The 24,312-nt window shown below is 45.3% G+C and overlaps 1 protein-coding gene across 1 annotated transcript in view; it reads left to right on the top strand.

Moving 5' to 3' along the window:
* The window catches only part of LOC129833893 (voltage-dependent T-type calcium channel subunit alpha-1I-like), a gene marked incomplete at its 5' end in the record, with an annotated part of 101,216 nt that overhangs the window by 50,784 nt on the left and 26,120 nt on the right, over window positions 1-24,312 (top strand). The window contains 7 exons of the mRNA XM_055898733.1: window positions 256-407; window positions 1,946-2,055; window positions 5,437-5,570; window positions 6,415-6,485; window positions 19,185-19,263; window positions 19,894-20,015; window positions 21,223-21,648. Of these exons, the coding sequence (XP_055754708.1) occupies window positions 256-407; window positions 1,946-2,055; window positions 5,437-5,570; window positions 6,415-6,485; window positions 19,185-19,263; window positions 19,894-20,015; window positions 21,223-21,648 (1,094 nt within the window). The remainder of the gene's footprint in view (window positions 1-255; window positions 408-1,945; window positions 2,056-5,436; window positions 5,571-6,414; window positions 6,486-19,184; window positions 19,264-19,893; window positions 20,016-21,222; window positions 21,649-24,312) is intronic.

Raw genomic sequence — 24,312 nt, 5'->3', positions numbered from 1 at the left:
AGGGAGGGAGGATGAGAGGGAGAGAGAGAGGGTGAGAGGGTGAAAGGGAGGGAGGGTGAGAGAGGGTGAGCCCGAGAAGGAGAGAGAGAGAGAGAATGAGAGAGAGAGAGAAACAGTCAAGAGCAGACAGAGATCATCAATGATTGTGTGAATTGTTTATAAGTATTACTCTTGACATCACAGGAATGCTTTTGAATAGTGTACACTAATACTATGTATAAAATACTATTACCTGTGTTTGTCTCCCCTTGCCAGACGCCCAGAAGATCCCCTACTATGCCAGTTACAGCCCCATCCGCCTGTGGATCCACACTCTGTGTACCACCTACTACCTGGACCTCTTCATCACCTTCATCATCTGTATCAACGTCATCACCATGTCACTGGAACACTACAGCCAGCCACGAGTAAGACTGGAGGGAGCGGTGGTGGGGAGGGGGGGGGGTACAGAAAGAGTGTCGTGTGTTTTCATGTATATTTGGCATATTTGAGTTTACCATACAAACAACAACAATACACAGTACCATATGTGACTCCTTCTCTCTCTCTCTCTCCCCTTCCCTCCCACCTCCTTCTCTCTCTCCCCCTCCCTCCCTCCCACCTCCTCTCTCTCCCCCTCCCTCTCACCTCCTCTCTCTCCCCCTCCTTCTCACCTCCTTCTCTCTATCTCTCTCCCCCTCCCTCACCTCCTTCTCTCTCTCTCCCCCCTCCCTCTCACCTCCTTCTCTTTCTCCCCCTCCCTCCCTCCCACCTCCTTGTCTTTCTCCCCCTCCCTCCCTCCCACCTCCTCTCTCTCCCCCTCCCTCTCACTTCCTCTCTCTCCCCCTCCTTCTCACCTCCTTCTCTCTCTCTCTTCCCCTCCCTCACCTCCTTCTCTCTCCCCCCCTCCCTCTCCCCTCCTTATCGATCTCTCCCCCCCTCCCTCTCACCTCCTTCTCGCTCTCCCCCCCCTCCCTCTCACCTCCTTCTCGCTCTCTCTCCTCCCTCTTCACAACCTACTATCTCTCCCCCTCCCTCCCTCCCACCTCCTTCTCTCCCCCTCCCACCCTCCCACCTCCTCTCTCCCCCTCCCTCTCACCTCCTTCTCTCTCTCTTTCTCCTCCCTCCCACCATCTCCTTCTCTCTCTACCCCCTCCCTCCCACCTCCTTCTCTCTCTACCCCCTCCCTCCCACCTCCTTCTCTCTCTCCTCCCCCCACCTCTTTCTCTCTCTCCCCCTCCCTCCATCCCACCTCCTTCTCTCTCCCCCTCCCCTCCACCGCTTTTTCTCTCTCCCCCTCCCTCTCACCTCCTTCTTGCTCTCTCCTCCCTCCCACCCCCTTTATATTTCTCCCCCTCCCTCCCTCCCACCTCCTTCTCTCTCCGCCTCCCTCCCTCCCACTTCCTTCTCTCCCCCTCCCTTCCACCTCCTCTCTCCCCCTCCCTATCACCTCCTGCTCTCTCTCTCTTTCCTCCCTCCCACCGTTTCCTTCTCTCTCTATCCCTCCCTCCCACCTCTTTCTCTCTCCCCCCTCCCTCCCACCCCTTCTCTCTCTCCCCTCCCTCCCTCCCTCCCACCTCCTTCTCTCTCCCCCTCCCCCCCACTTCTTTTTCTCTCTCCTCCCTCCCTCTCACCTCCTTCTCGCTCTCTCCTCCCTCCCTCCCACCCCCTTCTCTTTCTCCTCCTCCCTCCCTCCAAACCTCCTTCTCGCTCCTCCTCCCCCCCACCGCTTTTTCTCTCTCCCCCTTCCTCTCACATCTTTCTCTCTCTCCCCCTCCCTCTCACCTCCTTCTCTCTCTCTCCCCCTCCCTCCCACCTCCTTCTCTCTCTGTCTCTCCCCCCTCTCCTCTCCCCCCACCTCTTTCTCTCTCTCCCCCTCCCTCTCACCTCCTTCTCTCTCTCTCTCCCCCCTCCCTCCTCCTCTCTCTCTCCCCCCCTCCCACCTCCTTCTCTCTCTGTCTCTCAGTCTCTAGATCTAGTGTTGAAGTACTGTAACTATTTCTTCACATCCACCTTTGTACTGGAGACCCTCCTGAAGCTCACCGCCTTTGGCTTCCGACGCTTCTTTAAAGACAGGTAGTTACAGGGCCACACTGACTTACTGAATAAACACTGTATTCACTGCTGCACTGGGGACACTGTGTGTGTGTGTTTGTGTTTGCGCATGTCAGTCATCTCAGTGTGTATGATTCATACAGGGTATATGATTCATACAGGGTATATGATTCATACAGGGTATATGATTCATACAGGGTATATGATTCATACAGGGTATATGATTCATACAGGGTATATGATTCATACAGGGTATATGATTCATACAGGGTATATGATTCATACAGGGTATATGATTCATATAGGGTATATGATTCATAGCTGCCCTTCTTAACCACAACTCCATTAGAAAAGAGTTCTTCTGACTTCAATGGTACTTCCTGGTAGTGTCTTAGCTTTACTATAGCTGAACTATAGTTGGGATACTCTCTGTATAGTCAAATACAGATACTGCTGAGCTACTGAATAAACACCTTCCACACTGCTACACTGGGGACACTGTGTGTGTTTTCTCACTCTGTGTGATTCAGAGTAGTAATGCCATAGCCGTAATATAACCAGTATGCTCTCTCTATACTAAATGGTACTAGTAAAGGTGACTGAATTAAATAAGCTGCACTGGGGACACTGTGTGTGTCATCTCATAGTGTTTGCTGTACTGTAGGTAGTTAAAGGTAGGGTTAAAGTTAGGTTGACAGGTTAGGGTTAAAGTTAGGTTGACAGGTTAGGGTTAAGGTTAGGTTGACAGGTTAGGGTTAAGGTTAGGTTTAAAGGTTTAAGGTTAGGTTAGGTTTAAAGGTTAGGGTTAAGGTTAGGTTTAAAGGTTAAGGTTAGGTTTAAAGGTTAGAGTTAAGGTTAGGTTTAAATGTTAGGGTTAAAGGTTAGGGTTAATGTTAGGTTTAAAGGTTATGGTTAAGGTTAGGTTTAAAGATTATGGTTAAGGTTAAGTTTAAAGGCTTTGCCAGCTAGTGACCACTCTGTAGAGCTGCCTCCAGAACAGTATTCATGACGCTAATCTGCTATACTTGCATTGTGTGTAGATGTATCATTGTCTATTTCTTCAGATGCAGAATAACTATAGTTTGTATACTCCTCTATCCTCATCTATGACCCATTCCAGACCCATCTCTGACCCATCTCTGACCCATTCCAGACCCATCTCTGACCCATCTATGACCCATTCCAGACCCATTCCAGACCCATCTCTGACCCATCTCTGACCCATTCCAGACCCATTCCAGACCCATCTCTGACCCATTCCAGACCCATCTCTGACCCATCTCTGACCCGTTCCAGACCCATCTCTGACCCATCTCTGACCCATTCCAGACCCATCTCTGACCCATCTCTGACCCATTCCTGACCATCTCTGACCCATCTCTGACCCCTCTCTGACCCATTCCTGACCCATCCCTGACCATCCCTGACCATCTCTGACCCATTCCTGACCATCTCTGACCCATCTCTGACCCATCTCTGACCCATTCCTGACCCATGGTCTCAATCAGGAAACAGAAATCACAGAAGAATCTCTCTGCCTCCATCTAGTCCAATGTCTCACCCTCACTGTGAGCAATATGGTGGAGCAGTGATTTCTCCCATTCTATTATTACTGTTATTAATTAAATGACACCCACATTACTGTTAACAGGACCCCGATCAACCCACTCACAGATACACGGAGCATCACTAGAGCCATTCCTACTCATTCTCTCTCTCTAATTGTTTTCCCATTCAACATAATGGGTTAGTGATGAAGCAGATAGATTGTGGCTGATGTTGGATATCTATTCATTTCATTGACTCATTACTGAATGGTTGGTGCTGAACTGCTGCTGCTGTTGACAACACAGACACGTTCAAGATGTTGACGCGAACAAAACACAAACATTTACCTGGTGCTTTAATGGTATTGACCCATTTTCTATGATGGAGGCAGAGAATGAGAGAGAGGGGATAGGAGGGGGAGGGGGTAGAAGAGAAAAGTGGGGAGAGGTTGGGAGAGAGGAGATCAAATAAATGAGAAAGAAGAGAAAGAGGTAGAGGATGGAGAGAGAAAATGAAGAGAGAGTACAGGGGGTAGAGAGAGAGAGAAAAGGAAGAGAGAGTACAGGGGGTAGAGAGAGAGAAGGAAGAGAGAGTACAGGGGGTAGAGAGAGAGAGAGAAAAGGAAGAGAGAGTACATGGGGTAGAGAGAGAGAGAGAGAGAAAAGGAAGAGAGAGTAGAGGGGGTAGAGAGAGAGAGAGAGAGGGAGAAAAGGAAGAGAGAGTCCTGGGGGTAGAGAGAGAGAGAGAAAAGGAAGAGAGAGTACAGGGGGTAGAGAGAGAGAGAGAAAGGGAAGAGAGAGTACAGGGGATAGAGAGAAAGAGAAAAGGAAGAGAGAGTAGAGGGGGTAGAGAGAGAGAAAAGGAAGAGAGAGTAGAGGGGGTAGAGAGAGAGAAAAGGAAGAGAGTGTACAGGGGGTAGAGAGAGAGAGAAAAGGAAGAGAGAGTCCAGGGGGTAGAGAGAGAGAGAAAAGGAAGAGAGAGTACAGGGGGTAGAGAGAGAGAGAAAAGGAAGAGAGAGTACAGGGGGTAGAGAGAGAGAGAAAAGGAAGAGCGAGTACAGGGGGTAGAGAGAGAGAAAAGGAAGAGAGAGTACAGGGGGTAGAGAGAGAAAAAAGGAAGAGAGAGTACAGGGGGTAGAGAGAGAGAGAAAAGGAAGAGAGAGTACAGGGGGTAGAGAGAGAGAGAAAAGGAAGAGAGAGTACAGGGGGTAGAGAGAGAGAAGGAAGAGAGAGTACAGGGGGTAGAGAGAGAGAAAAGGAAGAGAGAGTACAGGGGGTAGAGAGAGAGAAAAGGAAGAGAGAGTACAGGGGGTAGAGAGAGAGAGAAAAGGAAGAGAGAGTCCTGGGGGTAGAGAGAGAGAGAGAAAAGGAAGAGAGAGTCCAGGGGGTAGAGAGAGAGAGAAAAGGAAGAGAGAGTACAGGGGGTAGAGAGAGAGAGAAAAGGAAGAGCGAGTACAGGGGGTAGAGAGAGAGAAAAGGAAGAGAGAGTACAGGGGGTAGAGAGAGAGAAAAGGAAGAGAGAGTACAGGGGGTAGAGAGAGAGAAAAGGAAGAGAGAGTACAGGGGGTAGAGAGAGAGAGATGTATGTTAGTGTGATTGGGCAGCACCTCGTCTTTTTTCTATGACATCAGTGACATCTGGCAGGACAGTCTCTCTGCGTACTCAGATTTAGGGATCTGAGTTTTCTCAGTGTGTCTTAAACTGGGTCATAGTGGAGATGCAGGCAGGTGGAAACAGACTGGGTTACTGGGCACACACATACACACACATGCCTGTACCTGTACAGTACATGAATGACCCTGATGGAACATGGCCTCCAGTGTGACTACCCTTTGCTCTCTGACTCTGTGTGTAGGTGGAACCAGTTGGATCTGGCCATCGTGTTGCTGTCAGTGATGGGCATCACTCTGGAGGAGATCGACTACAGCGCTTCTCTCCCCATCAACCCTACCATCATACGCATCATGAGGGTGTTGAGGATCGCACGAGGTAACGAGGGGGAGGAGGGAGGGAGGGAGGGAGGGAGGGAGGGAGGGGTGCATGTGAGTGTTTAGTCGCACCCTGGCACACACACACACACACAGACACACAGACACATACACACCCAGTACAGCACCTTTCCTCTCACCCCCCTCTGGAATCTATGGATAGCATGCACACACCCAGTGTACAGACCCAGTGTACAGACCCAGTGTTCAGACCCAGTGTTCAGACCCAGTGTACAGACCCAGTGTACAGACCCAGTGTTCAGACCCAGTGTTCAGACCCAGTGTACAGACCCAGTGTTCAGACCCAGTGTACAGACCCAGTGTTCAGACCCAGTGTTCAGACCCAGTGTGCAGACCCAGTGTACAGACCCAGTGTGCAGACCCAGTGTGCAGACCCAGTGTACAGACCCAGTGTACAGACCCAGTGTACACACCTAGTGTTCAGACCCAGTGTTCAGACCCAGTGTTCAGACCCAGTGTTCAGACCCAGTGTGCAGACCCAGTGTTCAGACCCAGTGTACAGCAGAGGATCAATGCTTCATCATTAATCCTACCAAAGCTACAGCTCATGACTAATGGTTGGGCCAGTGAGAGGGCCATGAGAGAGGGTGAGAGTGTGTGTGTGCGTGTGTGCTGAGTTTAAATTTAGCTGTGACCTTTCGGAGGCTGGATGTTTCCCGTTTAGTCCAGAATTGAACCGGAGGGAATTCCCTAAATGCCCAGCATTTATAATCTCCCCCTCCAGTTCTCCTCTCCCCAGCCCTCCCCAGCCCTCATCATAACCTTTTTCTCTTTCTGTATTTCTGTCTCTCTCTCTCTCTCTCCATCTATTCTCTCCATCCCAGTTCTGAAGCTGCTGAAGATGGCTAAAGGAATGAGAGCTCTGCTGGATACGGTGGTCCAAGCCCTACCACAGGTACACACACACACACACACACACACACACACACACACACACACACACACACACACACACACACACACACACACACAGAGATAGACAAACATTGGGTTAGCCAATGCTATGACAATGCTCAACACAGGCCAAAACAGCCCCGCTTCCCCCTCACACTGACCTGGGAATCCATCCTAAATTTGAGGCCTGGGGGAGAGACGAGCGGTACAAAAGGAAGACCCAAACTGCAACTAGGACAGGCAGATCAATGACCAGGAATGTATGGCCTCTCTCTAGCTTTCTGGGCAGTGCTAAGACTCAGACTGGCCACACTGCCACACACACAAATTCGCACGTACACACACACACACACACACACACACACACACACACACACACACACACACACACACACACACACACACACACACACACACACACACACACACATACACACACACACACACACAGCTCCTATGCTGTGATGACTGCAGACAAACAGAAGGGCTGATTAAATGATTATGGCTAGGATTAGAGGCACTGTTTACATGTTTAGTGGGAGAAACTGAACAGAAAATTAACAAGCATTTTTATCTGTTTTTCAACAAGCTGTTCTACCAAGGGTTATTATGTAGATGATGGCAGCTGCAAACAATCAAACAATCAAATGAGATGATGATCTTCAAACAGAAGCTATATCTCTGTACATAATATGGACAGTGTGGGCTTTCAGGACCATGGAGAGTGCTCTGGGAAAGACTATTCATAAAGAGTGCTGATCTTGGATCAGGTCCCCCTGTTTTATTCATTAGGATCTAAAAGGATAAACTGATCCTAGATCAGTACTCATATTCTGAGACACTTTATGAAAGCCGCCCTGGTCTAGAAACAGCCCCTAGGCCCATAACCACTACTGCCTGGGCACCTCATGTATTATGGAAGTAGCTCGACCTTTCACTCTAATATGCTTGGACGGAGTTTGACCATATTGCATACACCTCTCATATCCTTTCTGATCTCTACAAGTGGCTAGGGGTTGTTTCTGGCTGGGGTACACTGATATTCATACCTCTACTACATTAAGAAATGAGGTGTGGGTTATTAGATCTGGTTGGGGTACACTGATATTAATACATCTACTACATTAAGAAATGAGGTGTGGGTTATTAGATCTGGCTGGGGTACACTGATATTAATACATCTACTACATTAAGAAATGAGGTGTGGGTTATTAGATCTGGTTGGGGTACACTGATATTCATACATCTACTACATTAAGAAATGAGGTGTGGGTTATTAGATCTGGTTGGGGTACACTGATATTAATACCTCTACTATATTAAGAAATGAGGTGTGGGTTATTAGATCTGGTTGGGGTACACTGATATGAATACCTCTACTACATTAAGAAAAGAGGTGTGGTTATTAGATCTGGTTGGGATGGAAAGACATGACTCCTTTTCCTAATAAGGTTTGGACCAGACCACATGATTCCCACAGAGAGAGAGAGAGAGAGAGAGAGAAAGAGAGAGAGGTAGAGAGTGAGTGAAAGAGAGCAGGCAGGGACAACAGGCAATGAGGAGGAAGGAGTGTAGGGAAGACGGATGTAAGGCAGAACGGAACTCCTCTCCTCCGCTGCCATCGATCCCTCTCTCATTAACACAGGGCCCTGGGTCGTCTCCCCAAGGGCATCAGGCAGGTAATTAACACCAAGGTGATTAAAGAGGTGTGTGTGTGTGTGTGTGTGTGTGTGTGTGTGTGTGTGTGTGTGTGTGTGTGTGTGTGTGTGTGTGTGTGTGTGTGTGTGTGTGTGTGTGTGTGTGTGTGTGTGTGTGTGTGTGTGTGTGTGTGTGTGTGTGTGTGTGTGTGTGTGATGAGAGGAGACAATCAGTCTGCTATAGTTACATCTTGAGAAGGAGGTGAAAAATCACCTGCCAGGGTGGTGTTACACACTGTCAAGACTGAGAGTAATGGTGTTACGTGGAGAAGCCCCTGACAGATGTTAGCTAGCTAGCTGAAGCTAACACTCAAACACATTACGACCGACGCCATCTCTTATTAACAGGATCTGCCTGAAATAAAGTGTTACATTACCCAACTAGAAACAGCCATTATCTAACATTATCCCATTTCTCCCCAACTGAGCTAAAATGGCTACCATCTGCTGTTCACTAGGTGGTAGTGGTGTCGTTCAGTCACATCACATCACCACTAAAGCCAGTTGTTTTATCTCCTCCAGGGGCTGGGTGATAAACTTCAGATATAGCCTATGGCAGGAGGCAACGCTGCGTGAATATCACCATTTCTGCTTTCAGAAAGCTCATTACGAGTGCTCACAGCGACATCTTGTACCATTCTCTTAGCTACTCAATTTTTTTTTATCCCTGCGATTTTTTTTTCCGAAAATACAGACTTCCTTAAAATGAGTCCCTTGGCCGGGAGAGATTAGCTATCCCCTCTGGGTTTGCATCTATGGCCACAGCCACTATTCGCTAGCTAACATTAGCATCGGGGACCAAAACACAGTAAAAATGAATGGATCCTGGCTAGCATAGCATGCTCTTAGCTACGTGCACAGATCCAAGTAAATTCAAGACTCACTTACCACTGATCCAGGTTTCACCCGGTATAAATTCACCCTTTGTTTGTCTCTCGCTTGCTTGGATCACCCCTCATAGAAACATGTCATTAAGAATCACAGATCATTAAACTGATCTCCATGGAATAGTGCTATTTTCAGAGGTGCTTAAATCATCCCCAGTAGTGTGAGATCTACAGTCTCCCTGGTAGATACATCACTAATCAACTGTGACACAGGTAGCTGGGGAGAGCTTGCATTAGTTCTGGCCCAAAGGGAACTCGGTATCATACTGAGACAGTCTGACGAGAGACTGAGACTGACAGTATGACAAACAAAGTCTGGATCTAAAGTGCTTTAGAGATTTTTATAGAACTGTTATGTCACTACATAATTTCTACTTAACTTCGACATTGCTGACCTGGGCATGTTCAGTAGACCCAAATGGGAGAAAACCTTTTGAAATGGAGGTATTACCACCTGAACTTGTCCACTAAGAACACACACGCTCCTTTGTTGGTTTCAAAAATGTTCCCGGACGTTCAGTACCTGCTGAACACGACCTTGGTCTCTAACCCTCACTAAACACTCCTATCTTAATAAACGTGGGTCGTGTTCTTCAATGAAAAACAGCTTCACGTCTGTGACTGTTTGTCTTGCGATTTGTTAGCCTGGTAGAGGCTAGATCAGGCTAGATCTGGATAGAGCAGGCTAGATCTGGATAGAGCAGGCTAGATCAGGCTTTTTGGTATTTTTGGTATTTCATTAGGATCCCCATTAGCTGTTGCAAAAGCAGCAGCTACTCTTCCTGGGGTCCACACAAAACATGGAACATGACATAATACCGAACATTAATGGACTAAAACAACTCAAGGACAGAACTACATGAAAAAATTGTAAAGGCCCACGTAGCTACATATCAATACAGACACACAAACTATCTAGGTCAAATAGAGGAGAGGTGTTGTGCCGTGAAGTGTTGCTTTATCTTAAACCAGGTTAGCTTTTTATTTGAGCAATATGAGATGGAACAGAGTTCCATGCAATAATGGCTCTATATAATACTGTACGCTTTCTTGAATTTGTTCTGAGTTTGGGGACTGTGAAAAGACCCCTGGGGGCATGTCTGGTTGGGTACATGTGTGTGTCAGAGCTGTGTGAAATTGACTATGCAAACAATTTGGGATTTTCAACACGTTAATGTTTCTTATAAAAATGAGAAGTTATGCAATCAGTCTCTCCTTAGCTCTTAGGCAAGAGAGACCGGCATATATGTAGTATTTTTATCAGCCCTCTGATTACAATGAAAAGCAAGACGTGCCGCTCTGTTCTGGGCCAGCTGCAGCTTAACTAGGTCTTTCCTTGCACACGACTGGACAATCAAGATGAGACAACGCTAGAGCCTACAGAGCTTGCTTTTTGGAGTGTGGTGTCAAAAAAGCAGAGCATCCCTTTATTACGGACAGACCTCTCTCCATCTTTACAACCATTGAATCTATAGGTTTTGACCATGACAGTTTACAATCTAAGGTATCGCCAAGTAATTTAGTCTCCTCAACTTGTTCAACAGCCACACCATTCATTTCCAGATTCAGCTGAGGTCTAGAATTTAGGGAATGATTTGTACCAAATATAATGCTCTTAGTTTTAGAGATGTTCAGGACCAGTTTATCACTGGCCACCCATTCCAAAACAGACTGTAACTCTTTGTTAAGGGTTTCAGTTACTTCATTAGCTGTGGTTGCTGATGCATATATGGTTGAATCATCAGCATACATGGACACACATGCTTTGTTTAATGCCAGTGGCAGGTCATTGGTAAAAATAGAAAAGAGTAGAGGGCCTAGAGAGCTGCCCTGCGGTACACCACACTATATATGTTTGACATTAGAGAAGCTTCCATTAAAGAAAACCGTTTGAGTTCTATTAGATAAATAGCTCTGAATCCACGAGGTTGAAAAGCCAAAACACATGTTTTTTCAACAAAAGGATATGGTCAATAATATCAAAGGCTGCACTGAAATCTAACAGTACAGCTCCCACAATCTTCTTATTATCAATTTCTTTCAACCAGTCATTTGTGTCAGTGCAGTACATGTTGAGTGCCCTTCTCTATAAGCATGCTGAAAGTCTGTTGATCATTTGTTTACAGAGAAATAGTATTGTATTTGGTCGAAAACATTTTTTTCCAACAGTTTAAGCGCTGGCAGCAAGCATATAGGTCTACTGTTAGAACCAGTAAAGGCCGCTTTACCACTCTTGGGTAGCGGAATTACTTTGTTCTTCCCTCCAGGCCTGAAGACTAAGAATTTCCTCTAGGGCTCAGATTAAAGATATGACAGATCGGAGTGGCTATAGAGTCAGCTACCATCCTCAGTAGCTTTCTATCTAAGTTGTCAATGCCAGGAGGTTTGTCATTATTGATCGATAACAATAATTTTTCCAACTCTCCCAAACTAACTTTACAAAATTCAAACATGAAACGATCTTCTTTCATTATTTGTTTGTTTTAATGCAGGAATACAATGGCTCACTGTTTGTTGTTGGCATTTCCTGCCTAAGTTTGCCCACTTTGCCAATGACGTAATCATTAAAATAATTGGCAACATCAAATGGTTTTGTGATGAATAAGCCATCTGATTCGAATTTGTCTTTCTGCCCATAATTTCAATTAAAGTAAATGTGTAGTAAGTCAGCCAGTCAGATGTGCAGCCAGACTTATTAGCCACTCTTTTTGCCCCATCTCTTTCAACCATACAGTTTCCTCATCATTCCATCGAGCCTTAACAGTTCTAACAGTCACTTTCTTAACAGGTGCATGTTTATCAATAATTGGAAGAAACAATTTCATAAATCCATCAAGTGCAGCGTCTGGATGCTCCTTATTATTCACATCAGACCAACAAATATTTTTAACATCATCCACATAATATACAGCAAAATATTTTGTGTGATCTCTTATACACTATTTTAGGCCCAGTTTTGGGAACGTTGGCTTTCCTGGATATAGCCACTATATTGTGATCACTGCATCCAATGGGTACGGATACAGCTTTAGTACAAAGTTCTACAGTATTAGTAAAAATGTGATTGATACATGTGGATGTTCTTGTTCCTGTGGTGTTTGTAAACACCATGTTAGGTTGATTAATAACCTGAACCAGATTACAGGCCCTGGTTACAGTGAGAAGCTTCCTCTTGAGCGGACAGCTTGATGAAAACCAGTCAGTATTCAGGTCCCCAAGAAAGTAGACCTCTCTGTTTACATCACATACACTATCATGCATTTCACACATATTATTTAGATACTGACTGTTTGCACTTGGTGGCCCATAACAACACCCCAAAAGAAAAGGCTTTAGATGTGCCAAGTGAACCTGCAACCACAACACTTCAATAACACTTGGCATAAGGTTGTCTCTAAGCATTATTTATTTATTTTTATTTTACCTTTATTTAACTAGGCAAGTCAGTTAAGAACAAATTCTTATTTTCAATGACGGCCTAGGAACAGTGGGTTAACTGCCTGTTCAGGGGCAGAACGACAGATTTGTACCTTGTCAGCTCGGGGATTTGAACTTGCAACCTTTCGGTTACTAGTCCAACGCTCTAGTCACTAGGCTACCCTGCCGCCAGGGATATGGCTCTGAAAATATACAGCAACACCTCCCCCATAAGCATTTATGTCTCTTTTATAAATGTTATATCCTTGTATTGCTACTGCTGTATCATCAAATGAGTTATCTAAGTGAGTCTCAGAAATGGCTAATATATTAATGTTATCTGATGTTAGCAAGTTATTGATTTCATGAACCTTCAGGCTACATATATTAATATGAGCTATTTTCAGCCCTTTCCTGGGTAGCTTATCCTGTCTGGGAACGGGGTTCCACTAGCAAACAGCCAACAGCCAATGAAATTGCAGGGCACCAAATTCAATCAACAGAAATCTCATAATTCAAATTTCTCAAACATACAAGTATTAGACACCATTTTAAAGATAAACTTCTCGTTAATCCAACCACAGTGTCCGATTTCAAAAAGGCTTTTCGGCGAAAGCACAACATATGATTATGTTAGGTCAGCAACTAGTCACAGAAAGCATACAGCCATTTTCCAACCAAAGAGAGGAGTCACAAAAAGCAGAAATAGAGATCAAATTAATCACTAACCTTTGATATTCTTCATCAGATGACACTCCCGGGACAACATGTTACACAATACATGTATGTTTTGTTCGATCAAGTTCATATTTATATCCAAAAACCTCAGTTTACATTTGGCTTTGCCTCCAAAACATCCCGTGAATTTGCACAGAGCCACATCAATTTACAGAAATACTCATAATAAACTTTGATAAAAGATACAAGTATTATGCACAGAATTATAGATATACTTCTCCTTAATGCAACCGCTTTGTCAGATTTCCAAAAAGCTTTACGGAAAAAACAAACCATGCAATAATCTGAGTACGGCGCTCAAAGACCAAAACAAGCCAAACATATACACGCCATGTTGCGGAATCAACAGAATTCAGAAATAGCGTTATAAATGTGCACTTAACTTTGATGATCTTCATCAGAATGCACTCCCCGGATTCCCAGTTCCACAATAAATGTTTGTTTAGTTCAATAAAGTACATAATTTATGTCCAAATAACTCCTTGTTGTTTGCGCCTTGAGTTCACAAATCCAAATTCATGACGCGCGATCACTAGGTACAGACAAAAAGTCAAAAAGTTCCGTTACAGTCCATAGAAACATGTCAAACAATGTGTAGAATCAATGTTTAGAATGTGTTTAACATAAATCTTCAATAATGTTCCAACCGGAGAATTCCTTTGTCTTTAGAATTGCAATGGCAGACCTCTGACTCATTCAGCTCCCATTCCCCCCTCCTTTACAGTAGAAGCATCAAACAAGGTTCTAAAGACTGTTGACATCTAGTGGAAGCCTTAGGAAGTGCAATATGACCCCATAGACACTGTATATTCGATAGGCAATGAGTTGAAAAACTACAAACCTCAGATTTCCCACTTCCTGGTTGGATTTTTCTCAGGTTTTTGCCTGCCATATGAGTTCTGTTATACTCACAGACATCATTCAAACAGTTTTAGAAACTTCAGAGTGTTGTCTATCCAAATCTACTAATAATATGTATATATTAGCAACTGGGCCTGAGTAGCAGGCAGTTTACTCTGGGCACGCTTTTAATCCAAACGTGAAAATGCTGCCCCCTATCCCAAAGAAGTTATCAGAGATATACATAATACTGAAAATAGCAAACAAAGCAAGAGAAAAATACACACGCGGTGCGTGCGGTGCGTGCGTGCGAAAAATACATCTAGCAGTCCATTAATCAATTGGTGTGTGTGTGTGTGTGTGTGTGTGTGTGTGTGTGTGTGTGTGTGTGTGTGTGTGTGTGTGTGTGTGTGTGTGTGTGTGTGTGTGTGTGTGTGTGTGTGTGTGTGTGTGTGTGTGTGTGTGTGTGCGCGCGTGCGGTGCGTGCGTGCGCGGTTGAAGCTACGAACCCATAGGCTTGGCTCTCTCATCCCTTCCAGGCTTCTGGGAAGGTGAACAATGAGTCTGTCATAGCAGATGTAAGCGATGTTCCCACGCGCTCTGGCAGCTTTCAGGCCTGGGATAAGTTCTTTCCTCTTCTGGCGCACAGCTTCAGGATAGTCCTCGTTGAGGAAGATATATGTTCCTCTCAAGTTCTTGGCTCTTTCCAGAACAGCTACCTTGTCCCTGAACTTCAGGAACTTGACCACTATCGGGCCTGTCACCTGGGATGGTGGTGGGTTTTCCAGTCCTGTGGGCATGCTCCACCTCAATCTTCCTGTGGTCCATCTTCAATTTCTCAGAGATCATTTCCCTCACTTTGTCCTCAGACTACGTCCAGGTCTCATGTGGAGATTCTATAATTCCATCCGCAACTATGTTGTTCTGCCTATGTTGTTCTTCAGGTCCTGGACCTCTCTGGTCAGGTCATCCATTCTGTTATTAGTTGAATCCACCAGTATTTGGACAAAACACTTGAAGCTATTTTCTTGTTGTTGTAACAACTGTTTGTAGAACTCTTTCTGTTAGTTTAAAAGATCCTTCACGTGTGATAGAGAGACACTGTCCTCAACGGTACTCCCGCCGGCTTTGGTCTTTGTCATGGTAGCTAGCAACGTAGGTTACGCTGTTACTCCTCACACTTCCAGACAGGGCAGGTCACAGGGAGGTGACAACAACAAACAGCAGGGATCTAGACAGCCATAAACCCGGAACAATCTGCGGTCCTGCGTCGCGGGCTGCGTTCAAGCCCTCAAGAAAACCCAGCTAAGCTAGCTGCTACGCCAAATTGCTCCTCAGACCCATCCTTGGTCGGCAGGATCACTGGACAGAGACTAGCAGTCCTAGCAACTGATGCCAACTGTGTTGCGGGTTCTGAAAGTTAGCTTTCTACTAAGAACTTTCCAATACACTTTCAAAACAACAAACTTTTCAAAACAACAAAACTGAACTCTCCCTCGTTCCGCGTTCAACCGGAAGTGATGTGTAGTGTGTCTCTTATTGCTAGATCAGGCAAGAGCAGACTAGAGCAGGCCAGAACAGGCTAGAGCAGGCTAGAGCAGGCTAGATCAGGCCAGTAGAGCCTCCTCCCCCAGGGGACCAGCCCAGACAGAGCTGTGTGCTGGCTGCTGTGACATTTGCTCTGTAAGGTTACATCTCACTAATGGGATTGTGTTTTCTGAGCATATTTACTACATAACCTCTTTATGCAGTCCCATTCAGCAGACAGAGAGGGATCTACTGTTGTGTGTCCTGGGTGGCTTCCAACTACACAGTCACAATAACAAAGTAAGGTTATGCCACTGACAACTTTCCCAATTCTCTCCTCAGGCTCCTCTTGAGGATTCTGATACGATGTAGGACTTAGGCTTTGGTCGTGCACCACATGTCTAGCTTTCACTTCTCTTTTTTGGTAGCAGGCCTGCCCATGCAAAAGGCAGAACAACTAGCAAATTTTAAATCTACTGAGGATTCTGATACGGTAGAGGCTGTGCCACAACATGGATGCTGGGACCAATAGGTTTTGTTGCTTGGTAAAAGGCAAGGCCAAAACACCCGCTGTTCTTTCAGTGGGATGCAATGTTCAGAATGTTTGTCTAAAACATGTATGATTTGGTGCCTCTAGGTCAGGGGTGTCAAACTCATTTCGCATCGTGGGCCACATACGGCCTAGGGAGATGTCAAGTGGGCCGGACCATTAAAATTATACCATACTCTGCTATAAATAACCAGAATATCATGTCTTTCCTTTGTTTTGGTGTAAAGAAGCACAAGAACATTAGGAAAATATTGAAATTCAATGAACTATCCTTTTACAAAACATTTCATGAAACACCTCATATTTCCTTAGACAAATGTGCAATTTACTTTTATCATTCACAAATATGCATTGCAACTGATCCCACTGATTGTACAAAGGCACAAAACATTAATTGGTACTGAAAAATATAGTAATGCACTTTAAGATTAAATGAGACTTTTAAAGAAAGGAATTTTTAAACCACTTACACATACGCATATAAAATCTAAATGTAATCCCTGCGTACACCTTACAAACTAAGGAAAGTGATTTTAAATGTGTAATGAAGAAAGTGTTCGCCTGTCCTGTAAATCTGTAAACTTCATACATGAAACATACATACACATACAATACATACTGAAAATTTATGGAGTTGTATGAACAGTAGAATTCCATCACACAACTTTTGTTTTGAAGCTGCTGACTAACATTAAAGTGCACATTTTTTAAATCACCACAGTAAGGATTCATCTTCACAGAGCTGTATTCTTTCAATGCAAACAGTATCTAAGGCAGCATTTTAAAGGTGTTAGTCTAGTCTGGACTTGTATTTGTTCCTGAAACTTGGCATCTTTTGGCCTGTACAAGTGCATCAACACCAGGTGTCATGTCCTGACTAGCTGTCACTTTCAGAATGTCATTTAAGTGCTTGTTTGTGAGCCTTGAACGCATTTTTGTTTTATTGATATTCATCACTGAGAAAATTTGTTCACAAAGGTAGGTTGTCCCAAACATGCACAAAATTTTAGCAGCCAGGGCTGTTAATTTGGGGTACCCTGGTAGTAGATACTGATAAAATCTGTCCAGACCTACAGAGGCAAATTTGCCCTTCAAATCTGCATCACACTGCAAATCAATTATCTCTAGCTGAATTTCGACCGGCAGATCAGAAGCTTGTGTGACAACTTTTTTGCGGCCTTGCAACATTTTGTTCAGATTGTTCAAGTGTTCAGTAATATCAACCAAGAATGCAAGGTCCCGTAGCCATTCCTGAGATTGTAATTCCAACACCGGTTTTCCTTTTTTCTCCATGAACTGTCCGATTTCCTCTCGTAGATCAAAGAAATGCATCAGCACAGCGCCTCGGCTTAACCATCTCACTTCAGTGTGGTATGGCAGGCTGTGGGTAATGTTGCTGTCGCTGAGAAGTTTGTCAAACTGACGATGGTTCAGACCTCTGGACCGGATGAAATTTACAGTGCGAACAACCACCTCCATGACGTGGTCCATTTTCAGCGACTTGCAACACAATGCCTCCTGGTGCAAAATACAGTGAAATGTCCAGAAACGATCTCCTCCATTAAGGGCTTGTACTTTGTCTTTGAACTTTGTCGTGACACCTGCTTTCTTTCCGACCATGGATGGCGCGCCGTCTGTAGCCAGGCTGACAGCGCGGGACCAGTCCACTCCAACTCTGTCCAATGCAGCAACGACAGAGCCGAAAATGTCCTCGGCTGTTGTGGTGTCCATCATTGGCACCACCTCAAGAAACTCTTCAGTAACAGTCAATGTCTCATCAACTCCTCTAATAAATATGGCCAGTTGGGCCACGTCTGTGATGTCAGTGCTCTCGTCAATTGCCACGGAAAATGCAATAAATGACTTGACTCTCTGTTTCAATTGACTGTCTAAATCTGCCGATAGTTCCGAAATCCTCTCTGCTATAGTATTCCTCGTCAGGCTAATATTGGCAAAAGCTTGTCGCTTCTCGGGACATACAAGTTCAGCCGCCTTCATCATGCATCGTTTAACAAAGTCACCGTCGGAATACGGCTTCGATGCTAATGCTATTTCGCTAGCAATTAGGTAGCTGGCTTTTACCGCTGCTTCACTGACTTCTCGGCTCTGGATGAAAGTTGACTGCTGTTTCCTCAGACCCGCCAGCAATTCGTTAATCTTATCTCTTCTCAGTTGTCCTTGCAAGCCGTCATATTTTTCGCTGTGATGAGTCTCGTAGTGGCGTCGAATATTATATTCCTTCAATACCGAAACTTGTTGCAAACACACCAAGCACGAAGGTTTTCCGTGCATCTCTGTAAATAAATAGGACGTGGTCCATTTTTCTTTGAAAATTCTACACTCCTTATCTACTTTTCTCCGTTTGGATAACGACATTTTGGCTAATGAGGGTGTAGCGGAGAGGTAGAGACCAAGGTATTAACAACGTCGTAACAAGCAGCAGATGGCGCATTGATACCGTCTGCTGTTTTCAGTCTGTCTCAGTGATGCGGCTTGTCTTCTACTCTGATGGAAAGAGTGCGCCCCTTAGCGGATAATCCATGAATTGCAGCGAATTAAAAATATTAATTCCATGTCTTTTATGCATTTTTTCCACTTTCAAATTATCCTGCGGGCCTGATCGAACCTCCTTGGGGGCCGGTTCCGGCCCGCGGGCCGTATGTTTGACACCCCTGCTCTAGGTCAATTCAGATGGCTGATTGAGGATCTTTTTACAGAAAAATGTGTTTGTTTTCTATGATTGTGTTATTTATCTTTGTTTTGCTTTTTGTACTGTATTTGATGTGTATATTTTTGTCACTACAGTGTTCATCCGTATTTTTTTTTTCAACCTTTATTTAACTAGGCCAGTCAGTGATGGCCTACACCGGCCAAACCCGGATGACGCTGGGTCAATTGTGCGCCCACTGCGCCACTTGGGAGCCCAAAATCTCTCTGTAAAAGAGACCTTGGACTCAGCATGACTCCCTGTCAAAATAACAGTTGAATACAAAGAGAATGTAGAGCAGAAACAGTTCCTAACACTGTTCCTATGTGTGTTTCAGGTGGGGAACCTGGGCCTGCTCTTCATGCTCCTGTTCTTCATCTATGCAGCACTGGGGGTTGAGCTGTTTGGAGAACTGGGTGAGTTGGTAGTGATGGGCTGGAACAAAACCCTGCACGCCCAATGGCGCACCACGTTCAGAGTTATACATATCCAATCCTGTTAGATTACAGAGCCAAGACAGAAATAGAAAGGGACTTGTCGTAAAGTATCTGAAAGCAGCCAGAACCAAGAAGTATCATGGAGACTAGACAGGAGAACCAATAACACATCAGCTAGGCCTGTCTTCAAACTGTCACACTCTCTCTATGGACTCTAGTCATGTCTGCTGGAGGTCATCTCTCAACCCATCAGTCTTGAGCAAAGTATTAGAGCCACATGCAACTGTAGTAAGGAGAGAGATGTGTAAACAATCAGCCAAGACGGCTTTAAGACCAGGAGCAAACTACCACGTCTGCTGCTGTTGGTTGTTGGTTTCTAAGACGACTGAACAGATAAATGTTCTCTTTATAAACTGTTATTTTCTCTTCATGTATCTTTATCTCTCCCTCTATCCCTTCGTCCTTCCCCTTGTTCCCCCCTCTCTGTATCTATCTTTCTCTATTTGTTTCTCTCTCCCCTTATCTCTCACTCTCTCTTACCTCCCCATCCCTCCCGCCCCCATGTCTCCCTCCCCTATTCCTCCCTCCCTCCTTACTCTCCTCTCCCAGTGTGTAACGAGGACTACCCATGTGAGGGGATGAGCCGCCATGCTACCTTTGAGAACTTTGGCATGGCCTTCCTCACTCTGTTCCAGGTCTCCACTGGGGACAACTGGAATGGGATCATGAAGGTATGGATGGACTTCTACATGGTGTTCTATGGAGTGTTTAGTACAATAAATGAGATAGTTGATCATCTGATACTTTAATCTAAAATGACTTGGATTACCATGTTTCAATGTGTTGCTATTTGGGTTGTATATTCAGTTGTCATGTTGATGTCTGTGGTTGGTATTTGGTACCTGGCTTCATAGCTGCAGAGAAGTTTCAGAGTAATTACCAGCCCTGTGGCCCTGAGGGCAGACCCCAAGCCTATGTCCTGCTTAACAAGACCTTTCCAATCCTCCTCCCCTTGAGCGCTACCATAACCTGACCTGTCACAGCTCTGTATATTCTCTGTAAAGATGGCCTTTTTAAATAGGGGAATGTGTCCCACTCCCATTTCACAGTCGTCGCCCCCCACCCCCCCACTCCCACGCTCAACGCATTATGGAGTGTGACAGGGGCGCACCATAAAAACCCCTCAGTGGTTTGTAGAGGGACGGGTGGGGATCACAGCCGCTACCTCTCAGCTGAAGCGGTGTCATCACCTCTCTTAGATTACTACTGATGAGACCTTGTGAGCTTTCACTGCCTTTTACCTGGAGATGTGTTGGATGCAAACTGCCTGGAACGAGGGAGGGGGAAGAGAGAAAGAGAGAGTACAGTGGTGATTCAGACTAGAGAGAGGGGAGGGAGGGATAGAGGGAGGGGGAAGAGAGAAAGAGAGTGAATCACCACTGTACTGACTAGAGAGAGAGGAGGGAGGGATAGAGGGAGGAAAAAGAGGGGAGGGGAAGAAGGAAACACTTGAGACTACACAGTGAAAAGGTCAAAACAAATGAGAGAGAAGAGACTAGAATCAGCTCATGTCTGGATGTCTTACAGTTAATGTGTGACAGGTCAATTTGCTCACAAGAGTCTTACATTGATATCTTTGTTTCAAGTTGGAAAGCTTAACTCTTGTTCATGAAGTTGTTCAATAAAACGTGTTGTTTCTGTATAGTCCTGTATAGTCCCGTATAGTCCTGTATAGTCCCGTGTAGCTCAGATGGTTGTGGGTTCGATTCCCACGGGCGACCAGTACGAAAAACTATTCAAATCTATGCACTCAGTACTGTAAGTTGCTCTGGATAAGAGCTTCTGCTAAATTACGTAAATGTAATAATGTCTTCATGGCTTGACCTAACAGACAGCTCCTATTTCTCCTCTCTCCCACCTTCCCTCCCCCCTCCCTAGGACACGTTGAGGGAGTGCCCTCCGGACTACGGGCCTGACTACTCCTGCAACCCCAGCCTGCAGTTCATCTCTCCCATGTACTTTGTGTCCTTTGTGTTGACGGCCCAGTTCGTCCTGATCAACGTGGTGGTGGCGGTGTTAATGAAGCACCTGGACGACTCCAACAAGGAGGCCAAGGAGGAGGCGGAGATGGACGCTGAGATTGAGCTGGAGCTGGCCACGGGGGCCCTATGCTGCATGGGGCCGGAGGGAGTCTGTGCAGGAGGGAAGAAAGGTGGAGGAGCAGGGGGAGGTGGAGGAGGAGAGGAGAGAGGGATGGGAGTCCCAGGCAGTTCCTCCGGGGGGAATATGCATCATCACGTGGCAATGACGCATCCAGGAACACTGCAAGATCCGAACAATCGTGATCCCTACTCTCCTGCACAGGTGAGATGGATAGATGAATACATTTCTGTCTGTATGGGTCTGTCTGTTTCTGTCTATTTGTCTTTCTATTTGATATTATAGGAATTACACATATACAGTCTGACACACCCGTGTGTAGTACATAGACGTAAGGTTGAGGTCATTATGACAAGGAGAAAGAGAAGAAGAAGAAGAAAAGACAGAGGGGACAGAAAGATAATCAAAGACTTTTAGTCTCCTTCCCGTTCTGACATCCTCAGTGTTTTAGACTGACAGCCCATCAGTCCTGTTTAACTCAGTTTGTCTGCTGGTTCACTCTACCTTTCATAATGTAATACAAAGGAACAGCCAGGGAAGATACAGAGAGAGAGATGGGGAGAGAGAGAGATGGGGAGAGAGAGAGATGGGGAGAGAGAGAGATGGGGAGAGAGAGAGATGGGGAGAGAGAGAGATGGGGAGAGAGAGAGATGGGGAGAGAGAGAGATGGGGAGGGAGGGAGAGAGGGAGAGAGGGAGAGAGGGAGAGAGGGAGAGAGAGAGAGAGAGAGAGAGAGAGAGAGAGAGAGATGTTTAATCTTGTCGGCCAGGGTATTCAAATAACAGACATCATCTCTGAACAGGTCAGAATGTAGATTCAGTACAATGTCACCGTGACCCATGGTGTGTCTCAAATGGCACCCTATTCCCAATATAGTGCACTACTTTTAACCAGGGAATTTGGGTGCCATTTGGGACGTACCCTAGAATGTGGCCGTGGCCCAGACTACTGTAGAAAAACACAGCTACTCTCATTCAGGGTTCTGTTATTGGTTTCTACAGATTAAGGGGTTTGGATATTATTCTCGGGACCCCTGAAATAGATGCTGATGAAAGAACAATGTCATTTTAGGGAGTTGAAGGGAGAGGGACATTGAAATACATTTTCATCTAGCTGCACCTTTCACAGTGAATTTGCCTGGCACACTCCATCGCCATGGCAACCCTTGTTGTCAGTCTTCTGCACACTTCTGCATACACACTGCACCGTGCATTTCATCACCTTTTCAATTCAAACTCAGGACCTCTGATATTAACCCGTCAGTGTGCACACACACACAAACACAAAGCCCCGGAAGACTTAAACACAAACAAGCACACACACACAGTGAGATTACTAAAAACCTAATCATAATGTAATGGCAAACACAAGCAAACACACACACACACAGATGACTCACCGGCTGCCTGCTACGATCTGTTCTACCTTTACAGAACTAAACTTGGCTTTACTGAGGAGCCATTTTTAGCTTTGTGTTGGCTGACAGAATAACTTAATAAGAGAGGGAGGGAGGGAGCTTCTTCGGTCTGCTCTCCTCTCCCCTGGGTGATGTAACCAGGGGCCTGGAGGCCAGCTCAATTTATTCATTCACAACAGCTACAATTGTGTGTGTGTGTGTGTGTGTGTGTGTGTGTGTGTGTGTGTGTGTGTGTGTGTGTGTGTGTGTGTGTGTGTGTGTGTGTGTGTGTGTGTGTGTGTGTGTGTGTGTGTGTGTGTGTGTGTGTATTGGGTCTGTGTGTGTGTGTGTGTGTGTATTGGGTCTGTGTGTGTGTGTGTGTGTATTGGGTCTCTGTGTGTGTGTGTGTGTGTGTGCGTGGCGTGTGTGGAGGCAGGAATTATTGAGAAAACACACAGATGAAAATAGAAACAGATCTGGAGGAGAGTGAGCGACATGAGGGGGAGGGAAAGGTGGAGAGAGAGAGAAGTAAAGAGAGAATATGTGTAAAGAGGAGAGGTGATGCTAAGTGATTGGAGGGGAGCTGAAGAAAATGGCCATAATGAGAAATCAATGTTTACACCTTTAAGGCAATACAATTCACAGCATCACTACGGCAGGTGTTTCCTTTACTGTGACACTTGTAATGATATTCCAGACCTGGCAGAATGTGTTATATACAGACCTGGCAGAATGGGTTCTATACAGACCTGGCAGAATGTGTTCTATACAGACCTGGCAGAATGTGTTCTATACAGACCTGGCAGAATGTGTTCTATACAGACCTGGCAGAATGTGTGCTATACAGACCTGGCAGAATGTGTTCTATACAGACCTGGCAGAATGTGTTCTATACAGACCTGGCAGAATGTGTTCTATACAGACCTGGCAGAATGTGTTCTATACAGACCTGGCAGAATGTGTTCTATACAGACCTGGCAGAATGTGTTCTATACAGACCTGGCAGAATGTGTTCTATACAGACCTGGCAGAATGTGTTATATACAGACCTGGCAGAATGTGTTCTATACAGACCTGGCAGAATGTGTTCTATACAGACCTGGCAGAATGTGTTCTATACAGACCTGGCAGAATGTGTTCTATACAGACCTGGCAGAATGTGTTATATACAGACCTGGCAGAATGTGTTATATACAGACCTGGCAGAATGTGTTCTATACAGACCTGGCAGAATGTGTTCTATACAGACCTGGCAGAATGTGTGCTATACAGACCTGGCAGAATGTGTTCTATACAGACCTGGCAGAATGTGTTCTATACAGACCTGGCAGAATGTGTTCTATACAGACCTGGCAGAATGTGTTATATACAGACCTGGCAGAATGTGTTATATACAGACCTGGCAGAATGTGTTATATACAGACCAGACCTGGCAGAATGTGTTATATACAGACCTGGCAGAATGTGTTCTA

Source organism: Salvelinus fontinalis, chromosome 34 (assembly GCF_029448725.1).
Source record: "Salvelinus fontinalis isolate EN_2023a chromosome 34, ASM2944872v1, whole genome shotgun sequence".
Taxonomy (NCBI): Eukaryota; Metazoa; Chordata; class Actinopteri; order Salmoniformes; family Salmonidae; genus Salvelinus; species Salvelinus fontinalis.
This window is presented reverse-complemented; position numbering and strand designations above follow the sequence as displayed.